The 18,849-nt window shown below is 40.7% G+C and overlaps 1 protein-coding gene across 4 annotated transcripts in view; it reads right to left on the bottom strand.

Moving 5' to 3' along the window:
• Positions 1-217: 217 nt before the first annotated feature.
• Positions 218-18,849, bottom strand: part of SLC26A5 (solute carrier family 26 member 5) — a 35,059-nt gene continuing 16,427 nt past the window's right edge. For 2 of the 4 annotated variants that reach the window (XM_080356846.1, XM_080356847.1), the window contains 16 exons: positions 17,288-17,398; positions 16,586-16,767; positions 15,899-16,063; positions 13,547-13,699; positions 12,573-12,655; positions 12,331-12,478; positions 10,512-10,625; positions 10,115-10,192; positions 9,154-9,249; positions 7,781-7,887; positions 6,574-6,643; positions 5,046-5,138; positions 4,009-4,131; positions 2,920-3,126; positions 2,598-2,652; positions 218-2,042 (listed from right to left, as the gene is read on the bottom strand). In XM_080356846.1, the coding sequence (XP_080212972.1) occupies positions 1,900-2,042; positions 2,598-2,652; positions 2,920-3,126; positions 4,009-4,131; positions 5,046-5,138; positions 6,574-6,643; positions 7,781-7,887; positions 9,154-9,249; positions 10,115-10,192; positions 10,512-10,625; positions 12,331-12,478; positions 12,573-12,655; positions 13,547-13,699; positions 15,899-16,063; positions 16,586-16,767; positions 17,288-17,398 (1,928 nt within the window). In that variant the 3' untranslated portion in view covers positions 218-1,899. The remainder of the gene's footprint in view (positions 2,043-2,597; positions 2,653-2,919; positions 3,127-4,008; positions 4,132-5,045; positions 5,139-6,573; positions 6,644-7,780; positions 7,888-9,153; positions 9,250-10,114; positions 10,193-10,511; positions 10,626-12,330; positions 12,479-12,572; positions 12,656-13,546; positions 13,700-15,898; positions 16,064-16,585; positions 16,768-17,287; positions 17,399-18,849) is intronic. The other 2 variants (XM_080356849.1, XM_080356848.1) reach the window with 2 other exon arrangements.

The raw sequence follows: 18,849 nt of genomic DNA on the forward strand, positions 1-18,849 counted from the left end.
TGCTGCCACGATGGGAATTGCAGCATTAATTGCATCATGCAGTGTTAACTGCATCACTCTGAGGCCTGCCCGGGAGAGGGCTCGATGTGGTGGGGCAGCTGGAATCTGAGCAGCAGGGAAGATGGCATGGAGGTGGTGACCCCTCCGAGTAACACACACATACATCCGGGGACCTTGGCTTGTCCCACACACAGTCACCAAGACAAAGTGGAAAACGTTAAGTCATGACCATCACTTTATTTTAGAAGTTGACAGGATTTTGACATGAACTGAAGAGACTACATAGTTAAAAACTGAAGCTGCGACAAGCTGGAAAGTAGAAAAATATACTGTATATAGATACAAAGTCTTGTGGAACTAGTTAATATTATAAAATGTACCAAATGTTGTATAAATAAACATGCTCAATGTGTTAACATGCATCCAATTCACCCTGTAAACTCCAGCTAAGCAGTAATTTCTGATGCAGAAAGCTTCCTATCCGTATCAGCAGGGGAGGCTGAGGAAAGAAAACCTCTTCCCCAGCTGCCCCTGGTTCTTGGGAAACTTGATTCACCTGAAGCAACAGAGCTCGAAGTAAAATGAAAGTATTAAGTTCTGCATTCAGAGAGAGGAAGTCATTTGAATTCCTTTACGCACAGGACCTGTGATTTGAGGGCGTTAAAAGAAACATCACTGGCATTTCACTGCCCCTGTGCCGTCAAAATAACCTACAGAGACACTTGTAGGTTCCTACCTCTGCTCAGAATCATAGCGATTGTTGTTACGGAAATACAGGCACTGATGATTTCTTTCTTTTGCTGAATTACCTTTCCATGTTTCTCATCTCACACCTGAAGTCAAGCGGTGCCACAGCGGCCAGGTTGTAAAGACAAGAAAAATCCTCCCGCTATTGTTTCTTTTAAGAAACCAAACACGTAACATTTTTGAGTTCTACTGAAATCTATTTTGCAAAGCACTTAGAAGCTGAGGCAGGAACAGCACTGCTGGCAGGAAGACCTCTTGGGCAACACAAAAGAACTTATCTTTTGGTTTTGGACCGCTGAGACTTTAGACCTTGCCTACATTTTTATGGCAGCTTAAGAGACTGCAGATAGGGCATCAGTTCCTAGTTTAATTTTAGCAGGCTTCACTCCTGCCTTTATCCAATTTTGTCTTCAAATTTGGAAGCTAAGCTAGTTTTAGTTTAAAATCAGCTGTGTTATTTTCAAGAAGGCATAACTAGGTTCTGGCACTGAAAGTACCGTATTGATAATGTAATAATTAAACAATGAGTTTCTAATTGTTTAGAGTGAAAATGTCCAGGCAATGAAGGGCTGAGTATCATTGAGACAGGTTAGATATTTAAAAAAATAACTGTACCATCCAAGTTTAAAAAGAGTAGCGGCTTGATGCCACCAGTGTGAATTCATTAATCCAGCTTGCAGATTATTATAATTCATATAGACCTGTTGTATGCAGATGTTGACATCAGGCTTTACAAGCCATCTCAGAAAGTTCCTTCAAGACACTGGTACAGTGCATTGCAGTTGCAGGACAGTGATTCCTGCAGGATCCCACCTCACAGTGGGTTAAAGTGCCCATTTTCTCAATAGGAATAGGAATGTCACCTTGTCTATCAGGTTCCGATTGTAGCATAGTACACTGAATTTTCTTGTCTTGCATAATTTTGTGCTTGTATGTCGCTGGAAAGCTACACCCTGACTGAAGGAAGAAATTCAAGAGCATGAAGGCTTCCAGTTCTTTATCCGCTTTTCCTACAGAAAATAAGCACCACCCTATACCCGTAGATACAAATAGCCTTAGGCTTCTCTTTAAACTGTGCAAATTAAATATTCAGAAATAGTCTCCATCAGAATAAATCTGGCTTCCGTTCTGCTCGATGCCGCTCCTCAGAGCTCACAGTCTGTCTGTGAAGCTGGCCTCCTGTCTGTCTTTCACTTGGCAAGCGAGGACGGCATCATGAATACTGTGAAAGAGCAACTCTCTCGTTGCAGTGTTATCGAAAAACTTCAGTCTTGTCAGCTCATTCATAACAGGGCCTGCAAAATAAAAATCAAACATGCCATCAGTGCATGAACAAAGTACAAAGATGGAAGACAATAATATTCCAGGAAGAAAACGACAGCTTTTTGTCTTGTTATTACTTAAAATATTTAAAACAGCCAGGTGGATCACATGCTACTTCTACTCCAAACAGGTAATTCTCTTATCCAGACACACACAGAGGCCTTTTCTTGGCACAAGATGCTACAATTCCAAATATCAGAAACTTGGAACATTGCAGGCGTTTCTCCTTACTACATTACAACAATTTCAAGGTACAAAGTTCAGTGTGGCATTTACGAGTTGCCAGCTGGAGTAAATGGGAGCAGGATCTAGTCCCCATAGAGCTCATTACATCAGTGCTCTATTTTCACTGAAGTGAAGGATCCAACGCATATGGGCTTGCTGCTCCTCAAATCCAACTGTAATCCAATTTTATGTGAAGTAAGTGCTGGTACTACTGAGACACCTGGCAGCAGAGAATTTGGAGCCAGAGAAAAAGAGATAAAACAGTCTCTCCTATAAAGCTCACAACAAAAATCTCAACTCACCACTGCAGCTGGCAATACAGACAGAGACACCAACTTCTTTGTATTCTTTTATAATCTGCAACAGAGTTAAACTGGAGTTAACCACGGGTATGACATTGTACATGTGGCAGTTGTTGGAGGGCCACGCCAATGACTGTGACAGCTGCACAGTCCACACTCTGCAGGATTCAGCTGAAACTTACAGAGCTACAGAATTAAAACTGCAATTAGGTGAGAAACTAGACTGTATTTGAGCTGCATTTGTATCTCAGGCAGACAGGTGCCTTCTTCAGTATCTCAAGTTTTCTATGGGTTTGTTTCTGGGGAAAAAAGCCCTACTTACTGATTTTAATGTTTTTGCTCCAACTGAATCCACAAAGTTCACCGGGGTGAAATCCAGAATTAAAGAGTGGATGTTTGTTTTGGAGTCCACAAAATGTTCATGCTCATCAGGAGACGTGTCTTCTACACTAGCATCTGCAAAGTTTCCGTTTATGGGTAGCTCATCGTTTGCTATTTCATGTTTTACAGTTGCTTCCACGTCATTAGTCTGGGATAGAAGATAAGTAAATGTTAATGACAGCCAATATTTTTTCAGTGTAGATCCCCTTCCTCCCCATACTGATCTGTTCTGTCAGCCTTCACAAGGTGTACAGCTCCTGACCATCACAGAAACTGGCTTTACATGCACACATACATTCCATAGTTTATGTGTATCAAGGTTTATTCTCTCATGCCCAGAATTCCACAGTCACATGCGAGCAGCTTAAAGCTGTTATCTCAGGAGTGAATTACCCACTTTCTTCAAACACTGACACCTGTTCATGTGTTTTTACTCCATTTCCTTGCTTTATCCCTGCTGATCCTGTCAAGACCTATATAGCCAAAAGAAGCAATAGCTATCGGGCTCTTATGTTCAGCATTTGGTTGGTTCCCCATGGTAAAAAGGACACACCAGCTCCCACCATGGGGGTGAATTTAAACATGCACAAACGCGCCAGCATGTTTTGAAAGACTTTTCTCAATGTATAATACCTGCCTCACTTACCCACACCAGGATCAGCAGTGCGGATGGCACCTTTTTATTATAGGGGCTGCTAATTTGAATTAATTCTATTATATCTTATTTCTGCCCAATTATTCCAAGTATGTGGGGAAAGGCAGAGGTAGGGTCCCTCCGATTTCTGCCAACACCACCGCTGAGCAGTATGACGGCGTGGAAAGGCTCTGCTCTGCTGCGTGCTACCTGAGTGTAATCAAGGTTCAACACAATTATCCGATTCACATGCTGTTCCCTCAGCAGCCTGTCCACGCTGTGCAGTGCTTGCTCCCAAAGCCTCCCTGCCCCAGTAGCGTTCTGCACCTTGTTTAAACAAGCATGGTTAACACCAGAAACAGCATGTTAGCTGATAAAGCAGAGGTAAATATTTACCGGAGTATTCACTAGTTTCAAAACAGCTTTCTTTCGGAGTTTATTTGCCTCCTTTATCTCCCTGGCGTGCCTCTTCCGGGCTTTTCTCCTCGCTGCTAATATGGCACAGGGGTCCAGTCCAGTCTGCCATGAAAAGAAAGGATGATCATGGGAGATTCAGCTTGTTATGATGACACTGCAGTAGCATTTAGCAGTGAATTCATCACTGTCATAAATTTAAAAGAAGCCTGCATTGTTCAGCTTCCCTTGGTGGGGGTGAGAACAGTATAAAGAAAGAAGGAATAATCTTGGCAAGCACTGTGTTAAGATGAGGAAGAGATGCATCACATTCTTTTCTTGAAATCAGAGAGTGCGACGTTTCAACTGAATTCTGATTCGAGTGCAGAGAGCAAAGTGGAGAGAGGTGCATTTGGACATAAATCGCTAATACCTCTTGCTTTGTGAAGATAACCACCACCCACCTGTTCTGTGTAACACTCATCATGGGAGCTACAGAAAAATTTTTCACAAGTTAGTAATGGTGCAATTGCTACTGGCTCAGGCAGTTCTGCCCCCAGCTCCCGCCCTGGGAAACACGGGGTGGACAGGAGGTGAGGTACACTCTGCATGCGGGTGATATGTTGCTCATGAGAGGCATTAAATGCCCACAGTATTCTACCGTCTCACACTCCAATAAAGTCTGTCACCCAAGAAGGAAGCTTTTATTCCCAGACATTTTGTGTTCAGTTCATAACTACTTATTTCCTTCTGAAAAAAATGTGTTTGACCAGTTTGTACTGCACAACCACCAGACTTCCCATTCACAAGCAGTCAGTATTAAGTTACACTTTGTTTATTCCCTCTCACCATGTTGTTGCTTCCTAAGATGATTTGCAGTTGGCTGGAGAGTCACCTTCTCATATTTTACTCCTCACCAGGAGCCACAAGCTGCGAAACACTACGCTAGGGGCTACACTAAAGGGGCTGAAAGATCAGCACGTTTCAGAAGCCAGTTTGAATTGTCAAGACACAGATGCTAAATAATTTGCTTTACTCACCTTTTTCTTCAGTGCACTTGCATACGACTCACTATTGGCAAAATACAGTGATGCATTAGCTTGAAATATTTTTATTCCAGGATATTCTTTAGCCTAAGAAAAAGAATATTGGATGTGCACAGTTAAGTGTTGCCTGCACTAGACGAAAAGCACCTGTGTGATCACAAGACACATGAACATGCAGCCCAGCAGGCAGTCCTGAACGGCTTTTGGCATGTGTCAAACACACAAGGCTGGCTCTGCCATGAGCAAAGCCAGTCAAAGATTCCCAGGGTAATACTGCACATCGTCAATACCATGTAACATTTCTCCTTCACAACAACGAAATGTACAGCCATAAAAAGGAATTAAATATTTGCAGTTCTTTGATGTTGCTATCTGCAACTGGTCTTACCATGGGGAAATCACACAGACCTAGGAATGCCTCCTTTTAGCCTCCCTTTCTACAGGCATGATGACTTATGTTTTTCTTTCTCTTTTTCTCTCTTTTATCCTCTGGCACTAAAAAGAGGAGCCTTTCAAATCTTTTAAACAGGCCTTCAGACGGGTCTCAATATAACTTCTTTACTTCTATGAAGTCACCTCTACCCAGGCTGCACTCTTGACATTTGACAGGCAAATGCCGTGGCAGCAGCAGAGACCCCGCCTGCCATCTGCTGCCAACTCCGTCTTCATCCGGGAGGAGGAAAAGCCAACTGCATTCAGTGTCACAGAAATGGAGTCTCCTGTTCTTTGCATGCAGCTGTAAACATGCTCACATATACTTCCGTTTCGTATTATACTCAAAGCAGAGCTGCTGGTTAGGGAATGTTTTTGGATGTCACCATCCTCTTTTCTCATAGGTTTTTACAGACCGGTTCCTCAGTAATGGGGGATGTGGCCTTCAAAACAGCATCTCTGAGAACATGGCAGAGAGTGCAGAAAACTGCAGTTGCTGTTTGTGAATAAATACAGCATGTTTATATCCATTATATTGACAAAGCGTGCTGCTTTCACCAGCTTTTGGTTGAACAAAATGGCATTCCTAAGAAGCTCAGTGCATGGCAAGCAATTGTGGCATTAGTGTTGTATTTAGTGAGCAGGGGATGGGTGGAGGCAGGGAGATGCTGTTTTGAACAGCTTGTACAATTCTGAAGAACGGATCGGTTTGGATCCTGGGTTCGTGGACTTCACACAATCCTACCACACAGGTACTGCAGGTGCCCTTGTAGGCAGCTGTGCACACAGTGGGTTCAGCAGCGCTATTCGTATAAACCTCATCATTTTCTACAAGCTGGTCCAATGGAGCTGGTATGCAGGTTACTCTTGATCACTTCCTACTTGAAAGTACATGCAGGACAAAAAGCGAGCATTTTGAACAAAATAGCTTTTACTACTACAATAAAATTTGTTTTCTTTCCCTTCAACACAGGTGAATGCCAGGCAGACAGCACTATATGTGTGGTATGATAGGGCTAAGTTGCAAATTGCCACAGTCACCTTTGCTCCACTACATAAACCCGTCCAATGCAGAAGAAAACAGTCCTACCTCTTCATACTCTTCCACACCACAGTAGATGTCAGTGTCAGGAATCTGACCAAGAATTCTGTATTGAGGGCTAAAGAGAAATAGAAGCAAATGTTTCAGTATCATCACTTACAAAGTGGAAAAGTGAGTGTTCAATACAGATTGAAACTTATTTTAAACAGTGATTCTGCAGTGCCTGTCTGGTACAGCTTTATCTAAACATGGTCAAATGCAGTGTGCAGTTTAGGGAAGGAACATAATAAAGGGACCATTTGGTGACAAGTTTGCTTCTGTCAATGCAAAAGCAATTTAGAAACGTAGCACAGTAATCTTGTCATTTTCTGAAAAGCATGGGCCAAAGCAGGCAACGGTACAGAGCAAATTCTCTTTGGTGTGAACTGGTGCAACTCCATTGACTGTCTTGCAAATATGGAAACTCTTAATGGCAGAAAACTTGCAATTTCAAAGAGCTGCTCTGCTCCCAGGACACTGCCTGAGAAGATGAACATTCCCAGCTCACAAGCAGCGTGACAGCAAAGTACATTACTATTCTCTTTGCAAGAACAAAACCGTATAGAGATGGCAGAAAAATACTCTTATTTATCTAGAGCAGAAATGTCAGAATTTGGTTTCATTCCAATGCAGACTGAAACAAACACTTTTATAAATTTTCCACCTAAATATCCCAGACATTGAGCCTAGAAGCCTCATATAACAGTCCTATCCACACATGCAAGAAAGCATTTTGCTGTAGACCTGGAAAGCTTCACGGTAAACACTTTGTCACTTTGAATGGGGAGAGAGGAGAAGTGATCTGAAAAACCAGAAGGGCAGGCACAATTTTATTATGAATCAGAACTTATAAAATACCTAACCATTCATCCAGTGATAACCTAACTTCCGCTTCACTGTGACAGTTAGTGCACACAAAATGTAATCATTTACCAAAACTAACATCAAGCAGATTTGAAGTTCTGAACTCCAGGCATTAAAAAAAAGTAAACAAGAAGATTAGCCAATATGAGAAATCTAAAATCTTCTGCTTGTTATTGACATTGCAAATTTCATGCCCTCTAGAAATTTTGTTCTCAGAAAGGTAAAATGCGAACGAAGCAGATTCTATGCTGCATGCAGCTGAAGAGGGAGGAAAGGTCTTCTACTTATTTGCACCCTCTAAATAAACAAAACCACATAGCAAACATTAATTTTGATAAAGAAGAAATCTGACCTTTGTGTTCTGTAAATAACGGTTATCATTGCAAACGCTACTGCGGTAAGCAAACCATAGTCTAGTCCCAGGAAAAGAGAAGCCACAAAGGCTACCAACCAGATGGCCTAAAACAAAGAAAAGCTCTGAATTATTATGCATCCTTTTGTGTCACAGCAAAAACAATACTATAAGTCAGCCTTAAACCTGTGTATCACTTGTGTTCATGAATAAACTATGATGTAATCCATCATGATAGCAGACTGTAATTGCCTTAACCTTTCAGAAGGGTATAAAAACTCAAGGTGCATTAACACAACATCTGACGCATGGTCACATATTAATTAACGTCTTAAGCCCTGTTCTCCAAGGAATCCTGTGTTACCACCACACTTCAAATACTTTAGGATAATAGATATAGATACAGATATAGTCCCCCAGTTTAAGAAGGACAAGAATTACAGTAGGGAGTCCAGCGGTGTGCTATGAAGATGATTAGGGGTCTGGAGCATCTTTCTTATGAGCAGAGACTGAGAGAGCTGGGTCTGTTCAGCCTGGAGAAGAGAAGGCTGAGAGGGGATCTCATCAATGTTTATAAGTATTTCAAGGGTGGGTGTCAAGAGGATGGACCAGACTCCTTTCAGTGGTGCCCAACGACAGGATGAGGGGCAATGGGCACAGACTGAAGCACAGGAGGTTCCATCTGAACATGAGGAGAAACTTCTTTACTTTGAGGGTGCCAGAGCCCTGGAACAGGCTGCCCAGAGAGGCTGTGGAGTCTCCTTCTCTGGAGACATTCAAACACCCCTGGACACATTCCTGTGTGATCTGCTCTGGTGAACCTGCTTTAGCAGGTGGGTTGGACTAGATGATCTCCAGAGGCCCCTCCCAACCCCAGCCATTCTGGGATTCTGTGATATGCAAGGCCTGCAAGCAGCTCTTTCTTACTTCAATGAGCCAGTTAATCCAGGAGAAAAATGCCACCAAATTGTTCCCACCAATATTCTCTTAGTTCTGGCCTGCTCCATACATGTTTTCAGTTTGTCTTAAAATATGGAAAATAGTTGTGTTTGTTACCCTGTATTTCAAATTCTTCTCAGACATTCCCACAGCCTTCAGTGCAGTTCCTATAGCAACACCGGAAAAGCTTTGCTTTTACTGCAACCAAACTACTTCTGACCTGAGCTAAAGGTTATTGAAGAAAACAAAAACATTCTTGTCTGCAACAGACCACTCTCCTATGGTATTTACACCTCCTTGTCTTACGTTCACCTGCAATGCAACATCAACTTGTATCTCTTTAATAAGTTTCTGTCCTGTTTTGGGTGTTAGGAAGAAGAGAAAAAACAAATTTAATGCAGTAAAATATATATACCGAGCTGTGCATTGCTCACCAGTTCAATTTTACTGGTTCTCCAGAAGTGCATGATGTCTCCAAACTGTTTAAACATTCCTTTCAGGTTCACCATTACGATTGCAGCTAGCACTGTCTAGGAATATTACACAAATACAATTTTCAGAGGCGAAATAAACCCAATACCAAACAAGAACTCCAAAGCATCACAAATAACCATATTTCTGTGCTTTGCAGAACTGACATAAGTCTACTGAATAGACCTTCCACTTAATAAAAGAACTTTTTAGGTAGTTCAGTGGAGTTTTTACTGGAGCTGCAGAAATGGCAAGCAAGAGTCAGTACAGCTTGATTTACTCCTTCCTGGCAAGAGAAATCACATAGTCCTGAGCTCCGTGCAATTACAATGCCTGTAGTGCTTGAAGCAGCTATGCTATAATCTCAAATTCAAGTTTATCTACAATACACAGCAACATTTCCTGCAAGTGTCACATAGGTCTAAACCAAGGTACATCTCCTATAAAAAAAACCCAGGAATTGTGTATCATCCTATGCATGCCCAAGAACCAAAGTTTTTTTAAGTGAGAATATATTTATTCACATAAATATATTTTTATACAAATAAGTAAAACTGCAGCAAACCCAACTCATTATGCTGAGCCATCACCCAGCTGAGCTGTTATTTTAAAAGAAAGTCACTTTTTAACCTCTTCCCAAAAGTCCTATGCTGCAAAGGGAAATTGTTTGATGGTATCATTTTAATGTTCTAAAGAGAGAGTCCAGAATGTCCAATATTAAAAACAACAACAAAACATGCCAGATCCTTCAAAAAATTATTAATTTCTAGTCTAACTGGCAGCAAAAATGCATACAAAATTTAAAGGTTTCAGGAGCAAGGCCTGCATTTGCTAACTAATAATCCCACCATCCCTATTTTAAGTGATACTCGCTGGCCTCTCGTCCCTGACAATGCAATTGGCTACAAGGCAAAGCTCCCTTACCTGCGGAAGTGGTTCAAAGAGGTATCCAATAGCCACAATTACCAACAGAACCATAATTGAGGAGAGTGCCCCTGCAATCTGAACAAAAGAAGCAAGAAACAATGTGAGCATATTAAGAAGTTGTTCCCAAAGGGCAATATTACTCATTAGCTGCCCACTCTTGTGCTTTCCACACGGCTAGGAGGTTCAACTGGCTTTTGGTCCCTGCTGCTCAGTTCACGCACTTTGACTGTCGTGCAGTCTGCTCTTATGGTCCAACCTGGATTTGCACATGAGAAGTTCCAGTTATTCCTTCTGGCCCAGCCAGAGTACTCTGGCAATCTACGGAAGCCTCAGACTTCAGCTTTGGAGCTCCAAAAAGCACATGTTGTTTGGTTCAACATTTGGGTTTACGTACCTGAGTTTTCCCACCGGTGCTTTCCTGAACAAGACTCCGAGACATAGAACAAGTGACTGGAAAGCTTTGGAAAAATGATCCCACAGAGTTGCATATTCCCAAGGCAATAAGTTCCTGCATTAAACAGCAGAGCAAAATAAAAGGCAGTTATACTTAGGTGAACAAAGCTGGAGCTGTCCATATATACTAATAACCACATCCTATTTGCAGTGCTTTCTAGTAACCTTATTGCAGAGAACAAACAGCTGTATTGTAGCTTATACTTGTGATTCTCACACATGCACAAGTTGATGCATGTTGCAAATAAAGTATCTGATGAAGTGTTCAAGACGTTTCCCATCCTTAAATGTTACTCTAACGAGTCACACTGAAAACTAAAGTGAATGACAGCATTGCTTGTTTTGAGGATTTCTTCAACTTGGGGATAACTTGAATTTTAGCACTGAATAGACATGGGAAACAGTTTCTCATAAACACTGTTCTCTGCTTCCCACTCTGAACTATCTGTTTAGTACTATTAGAACTAAGAACAGCCTTGGCTGTGTTTCCATGGGTGGTAATCCATTGCTGTACATGAAAAAAACCAATGTGTGTCCACTGTTTCATCAGGAAGGTGCCACATAAGAATTGTTATCATGAGTGAGATCAGACCTCTGTCTGCCTCAGTAGTGTCTCTGATGCCTGAAGAAAGTATTTGCTTGTAATGAGGCCTCCCCAGATTACTCTGCATCCTGCTATTTGTATCTGAGGTGATGGAGTTACATGTTTGCTGTAGTTCTCAATTACTTTTTCTCTTTGCATTTGTACAATTCTTGTTTTAATTCACTTAAACATGCACTGCAGCTGGTGACAAGGAGTTCTATAATTTCACAGCCAGGTGAAGCAGCATTTGGCACCTCCTGAGGAAAAAGATTTAGAAGCTTAACTGAGGTCAGTGATGATTACACTTTAACTAATGTAAATAGCACTGATTCCATTCATGCAGCTACAGATTTATCATCTTCTCTCTTTGGGTAACAGAAAACAATGATATGAAGGATGAGATTCATCTGACCAGACGTAAAACTCTGTAGGTAAAAGTAATTTAAACTCCATTTCCTCTCCGAGGAAGGGGGAACAGCTGATCTGCGCTGTGTCAGATGCCTGCTCCAGGAAATGCATTACAGAATATAAACTCTCTGTCTCCCTTGACAGCACAATGACATCAAACAATAATCTAATTGCAATATTGATTCTAAATTGCACAGAAAGGGCAGAGTAGGTGAGGATGAAATATCATTTTAGTTTTAGAGAGTCCCTAACCACAGCCTTTGTCCCTCAAATCATGATCAAAATGCTAACTATGGACTGGGCCAATTGCTGCCCCAGAAAATGATGAGTTGCCTATTTGCGATAGGTGAGAATAAAAAGAAATTATAAAACATAATTGGAATTTCTAAACCTTAGATAACAGTTGCTCAACAAAAGTCATTGTGTTTATCACATGTAAACTGTACTTCACTCTATGACAGACAGCGGACAAAGTAACTTCCCATCAGGACAGCTGATGTAACGTCTGTCCCAACAGTTAATATTCATGCATATGTCCAAGTTTAAAGAAGCAAGTTTCCCAAAATCAAGCTAAACATTAAACTGGTTATTAAAACACAGCCAGAAGAAGAACTTAAAATAATTCCTGGCATTTAAATGCGTAGGCTGTCAAAAATCTGACCTGATTCTACTACAAAAGAAAAACTCATTTTTGTCCAATACCCTACTTCAAGAATGTAACAAAGGCATTACTGATTATTTCCAACAAAGCAACCCTAATACTTTTTACCTGATTCCCATCAATGGTATAACCATGTTTAAGGGCAAAGATCTTGGCCATTGATACAGCCATTGAAAATCCAACTATTGCTATTGCAATTGCATCCACGAATACTGCTGGGATGAGCTGCATCTCTGGAACTGCTGGTGCACGTAACCTTGGAGATGAAATAAATATTTATAATTTACTAAAACAAAAGCTACATGCCATACATAAAAGGTATAGTTTGAATAAGAATATATTATCCCTACCCTTTAGGAATATTCCCAACAACATCGACACTGTATGACTCACTCAGATTCATTCCAGCTGAAACTCCTGTGCCAATAATTACCTAAAAATCCACAGACACATTTGTAAGCATCAGCTAGAAAGACATAGAGCCATCAGAAGAACTAATAAGAGTTAGCTCATTATGAATAATACACACAAGGGATTACATTTATTTATCAATCAGTTTTTTAAGAGTTGGGAGATAAAGCAGCAGATAAAAAGGAGATCATTATTTTCCCCCTATTATGTTCAACCCCCACTGCAGGTTGTTCAAAGTTCTAGTTATCTAAGAACTCATTTTTAAATCCAACCACTTTTAAAGATGAAAAGTTATCTGAGATGTGGGCTTAGTAGGTATTAAGATAGCCTGCTTTATCCAGGTATTTTAGAGTAGTAATTCGAAACAGTCAATGCTGCAGTCAGTTATCCATCCCAGAAATGGAGAAAGGAAGGTTAAGTATTAAGTCCCACTAGTTCCTGCTCTTCTTTCCATGACTGCATATTAAAACCTATTGGGAGATTAAATTTAAAATTAAATTTATTTAATTAAGAATTAATTTAATTAAATTCCTTCCTTCAGGAGGAGGTTCTGAGCTCCTGCACCCCATGTGGGAAATGCCACTCAGAGGCACAACTCACAGAGAATCATTCAGATCCCAAAACTCCAGGACAGGGTGGGTTTGACAACAAATCTCTGCCTAGTAAATGCCATGGTGGACTGTGGATGTTTCACTGGGTTTTCAATTCTTCTTTGGGACTAGATGCCTAAAACTTGGGCACATCAGTCCCTAACCTTATGAGTATCCAAACCTTCAAATGGATCAAGCCTCAAATGAATTGCGTTCAACAGAAGTTACTCTAAAGCTCAATAAGACTTGATAGAAAATAAGATAGTTTCTACAGCTCTAGAATAGTTATATAATTTAGCTATAGAATTTCACATCTGACTTACCACAATGATTTCCATAGGAATAGGAACTGGGAGCTTCTTCTTAAATCGGAGATTGATCTCCTTGCCAATCAACAACAGAACGATGCACGTTAATCCAACAATCAATGCAGCAATATTGGTCGTTGTTATTTTTGAAAGCACAGCAGCTATGCTCTGTAACACAGAGGTATCATAATTATTCCTAAAAAAATATAAGCTTAATGGAGATTTGCCACAAAAGAGCAAATTATACATTGTTGTTTAACTGGGGTTTTATTCTGCATTTATAACCACAGTAAATCAGTACATGACCAAAATCCCCACTGTTTCCACAAAATAGAGAAGTTCGGAGTATCTCAGTGAGGGAGATGCACTTGCAATATTTTACGAATATTGGTCTTCCTCATATGGGGCAAAAAATTTGGAGAAAAAATAGCATGTGGGAAAAAGTCTAAATTAAACCACATCTCTTATCATCAACATTTTCACACATATTTCATACTGGCAACTACCTGAAAGCAATAAATGCACTCTTTTTAATACCTTCAAATATTCTTTGGCAAGTCACATCTACTTAGAGGTGCACAAACCATTCTAAAGTGATGAAGCTGCCAATACAACCACTGAGGTTACCATAGCAATATGATCTTGGAACACAGCTGAACTGACCATTATTTATAGAACCACAGAATCATAGAATCATTTTGGTTGGAAGAGACCATCAAGATCACTGAGTCCAAACATTACCCTAACACTGGCACTAAACCATGTCCCTAAGAACCTAATTTACACGTCTTTTAAATGCCTCCAGGGATGATGACTCCACCACCTCCCTAGGCAGCCTGTTCCAATGCTTGACAACCCTTTCCATGAAGAAATGTTTCCTAATATCCAATCTAAACCTCCCCTGGCACAACATGAGGCTATTTCCTCTTGTCCAAGTATCTTTTAGTTGAAAACACTATTAGGAGGGTATCAGGAAAGAAAGCTTGCTGGAATACACAAGTTGCTAGAGGGTAAATGATTCCCCAACCAATTACTCCTTTTTCCACTGCATTTAAAAACATAAAAATAAATAAATGACCCCTGGATGTCTTTGAAAGAATATAAAAATATATTTCTTTAGACAGAAGGAAAATTAAAGCAAGTATCAGGATATTATACATTCAAGATGTCCTGGTAGTACATCATGAATGTATACCTTTCCTAGGAATCAATCATTAGTGCAGCCTTGTTTCCAAAAGGTTTGTTTTATTTGCACAAATATACAAGAAAGACACCCACAAAGTACTTTCTATAGCCTCCATGTAGAGAAAATCCTGAAGCTTTGTTATTGCTGAGCCATCAATCTGCTCAAAAGCTTGGGTTTTCACAGATATCCCAGGTCTTCTCTATTCTTCCTCTCAAGACTTATGGTTTTCAAAATCAGAGCACTAACTTTATGATAACAACTTGGGGCTTCCTAGACTGGCAGGCAAATCAGATTCAGATGCATTTCAACTCTCACTGCAAGGAAAGTAATGCTCATATAAACTTCAAAGCTTTGGTTGTGATTTCAATTAAAAATGTCCCTTTAAACAAATTTGCTGCATGGGATCCATGACATTTTTTTCAGAGAACAACTGTCAATTTTAAATTCAAGTGAACAAGAGTTTACTTAAGTCAGACTAACCAAATCATAGCGTTACACTGCCGGGTTTTTCTTCTGTCCTTTCCTATCATTATGTGTTAGGAAATCAGGCTATGAGCTGTGTCAAATACCGGATCCCTGCATGCTCTGAACAACCAGTTTTAATGCTTTGGGTCTTCGATAGATAGCAAAGTTTTACAGTGAGTGTCCTTATTTCCAAATAGTTTTGCTCACTACTCTAAAAACCAGGCAAATTCTTGATGACACATGACTTTGTGTCCAACCACACTACAAACCAGCTTACAAACAGGAAATGAGGAATACTCCCATCAGGAATTGTGCAGGAAATTGAAGAGATACAGACTGGGCAAGGCCTGAGAATAACATTTCCTAGCTTTGCAAAACATGTCCAGTCTACAGTGAAGCATTTTAGTGGCACATTTTCCCATTACGTACAAGAGGTTTGCTTCAATGAACATCATCTGTTTGTATTACAAAACTACGTCTATCAGAATCCTAAAATCTGCCCATCTCAGACCATGCTGATCTACCAAGTCGCACCCAAGCTGCACTTTAAGATGCTCGTATATTGCTATGGCTCTTAAAGACTTCATACTCAGTTTTGGATACTGAACCATTATTCTACTTAGTGCCAAAATAATAAAAAAAAACCCTAGGAAAAGACTTAAATACTAGATCCAGAAAATGCAGAACTTGCATGTTTAGTAAATGTAATTACTCACATATACAACTGAGAGAGGCCCACTGTATCGTTTAGTCTTAACACCAAGGAGATACTTTAATTGACTAGTAAAGACATGGATGGCAGCAGCAGTAGTAAATCCTCGCACCAGAGGCTCCGTTAGATAGATGGCTACAAATCCAAATCGAAGGAAACCTAGACACAACTAGTGAAGAAGAAAACTATTAAGCATGTGACTCCCACTGTTGCCTGAACATCAGCACTATACAGCAGACAGGCCAGAGGCCACCTCTTCTTACCTCAAAGCCCACATCAGATCAGGCAAACCTGAACTTGGCCTTTCTAGAGCCACAGTTCAGTGAGCAGCCAGCAATGGACCAAATATTAATGCCACTGGCAGGTGCAATGTGGGATATGGGAAAATGTACGTTTTCATATGTATTTATGGACAGACTAGAGAATATGAGCTTGAGTTTTTCTGATGAGACAGGAAAAAATGAAAGGGGAAGGTCCCATTTTTCCCAGTCAATCCAAGATGCCAGACAAAGACCTCCATGTACCCCCTCAATTCTGTGATGGGGCTGCCATGAAGCAGCCGGTATTCTGCACAGTGCAGGGCTGGACCACGAGGCTATAGACAGGATCTGCCACAACCCAGCACCCCTTGCAACCACAAGTCTAGCAGCAGCATCTGAACTTGCCATGACAGCAAACTGCAAGCACATACCTGGATAATTCCTGAAAGAAAGGTAAGAGTCACAGCTACTTGCACCCTCTTGGTATCTCTAGCATGGAAATATTCAATGGAATCTGTAACATTAGTAGAATTATAGCCTACAGAAATTATTTCATCAGGCACTTGTCTCACGGCAATACCGCCAACCATCATACTAATCACAGCAAAGGTGCCTGAAATAAGAGGGAGAGGAAAATAATTGGTTAAAATATATATATTTTTAGGAGTGTTTCTCATTAATAGATATGTGGAATTAAACTATATTAGAGTTTTCTACTTAATATTGTATTTTTCAGTTCCAAAATCTGCTCCAGTACTCAGCACCATTAAAGCTAGTTAAATGGTGAACATACACCTCTATGGTAAGTAAACATCATTTTTTTCTCACAGTTTCTATCAAGCAAATTAGAGATACCTCCTGCCCCCCCCGAGAAATTGACTGCAGTGATGAACTATAGTTCAGGAGTTCACAGCACACATTTCTAGATCTAATCTGATAAAAGATGCTCTTCTATTCCTTCCTAAGTAGGATGGTTAAATAAACAAATACTGCTGTTTGACACATCTGTGTTTCTCCTGTTCACCGAAATTTGGATTTATGGAAAAAAATCTACACTTGCTATTTCTCCAATTTTATTTTTTATGACTATTAAACACACAAACATAGATTTTCAGTTACCCATAGAGATATACCTATTGATATGTGCTTGGAGGTTCCAAAAAAAGTATACAGAAGGACAGGATAAAATGAAGAATATAGGCCAAATACTGGGGGAACAGCTGCCAGCAAAGCATAGGCTAAACCTAGAAAACAGACACAAATACGTATGTTAGACAAGTAACAGAAAGAAACCATCTGAAGTGAAAGGATTTAAGCTGACTAATGCTGAACTCATCTAATAGGAAACCAAGAAGTCTTGCAGGGAGTACTATTTAATTTGTAAAATACTGAAGGTCAATGCCTATAAAACTAATGGTTTGAGTCAGGAAACCAGAAGTCTCTCATTAGAGGCACTGGAGATGTGTGTGTACGTGTTTGTGTGCACATCTGTGCATTCATTGTTTTGCCTTTGTGGCTGAAAGTACTTTCTTAGTAGCTAACAAACACTTTCTGTTGCTTTAGCTTTCCTCTGCCAATGAATGTAATTAAAAACACACAAAACCCCAAAGCCAGTGGGACACATTTGATTTTTCTCCTTTTTTAATCAGATATGATCTTCATGGCAATCTATGACTGGTTAAACACTTCCTTCTTCCCTCACCCCAGAACAAGTGGGATGATGTAACAGGTGTCTGTTTTTGCAAAATATGCTCCAAAATGAAAAATAAGCAGAGAAGCATTGCTTATGATCTGTAACGTCATAGAGCTTATACATTCTGGTATTATTCCCCAAAATGAAGTCCTTCTAATTCCACGCAGAGGAAGTGCGATCCATCCCATTCCCACCTGTAGGTGGGGCTAGCAAGCAGCAATGGAGCTGCGGGGAAGCAGCTCCCAGGGATGCATGGGGGGGACATCTCCATGTGCTCCCCCACTGTGTGACAGAGCATGTGCTCATCACTGGACCAGGCTCACAAGCAAACTGTATGCACCACGGGATACGGTGCGTAACTGTCCCGAGCAGTTCCAGCAAAATCAACCGTGCTACACGGCTCGTGTTAGTGAGAATTACACACCAGAACTCAATCAATGGGCCTGGAGAAGAAAACGCTGTCTCCTGGATTGGTTTGGTTCTCCAATTCATCTTTGCAAGTGCAGACTCAGGACACCTGAGGAAGCTGCATGTTCTTAGCACACTTGGGCAGAAGGGTCCAAGTTAGGACTGAAAAGCTCAACGGTCCAGTGCAAATTACAAAAGGAACCAATGGTTCACCCACTGTGGTGAGGCTAGTGACACTCAAAAACATCTCTCCCTAGTAATGTATCTTTGAATTGAGAAACAAAGCACCAGGTTACCAGGGGAGAACAAAACCAGGAGGGATCTTCTGTGTCACCCAAGCGCTCTTGCACACTGTAATAGCTCACACAGCCTTGCTCATGCCCTAAACAATGGCTGAGTCCTAACCAACAATTCATATTCCTATCAGAACTCGAGTGATCATATCGTCTATTCTCTTGCAGCAATGAACTTTTCATTAAGTACCTCTGAAACTCACCTCACAGATATTCTCTGCCCCAGGGGCTACCTCTCATGCCAAGAGTATCAGCAGAACACCCTGTACTGTAACAGCCTGGCTTTTAATATTGTGATTAA

The sequence above is a fragment of the Nesoenas mayeri genome (assembly GCF_963082525.1).
Source record: "Nesoenas mayeri genome assembly, chromosome: 1".
In the NCBI taxonomy this organism is placed as follows: domain Eukaryota; kingdom Metazoa; phylum Chordata; class Aves; order Columbiformes; family Columbidae; genus Nesoenas; species Nesoenas mayeri.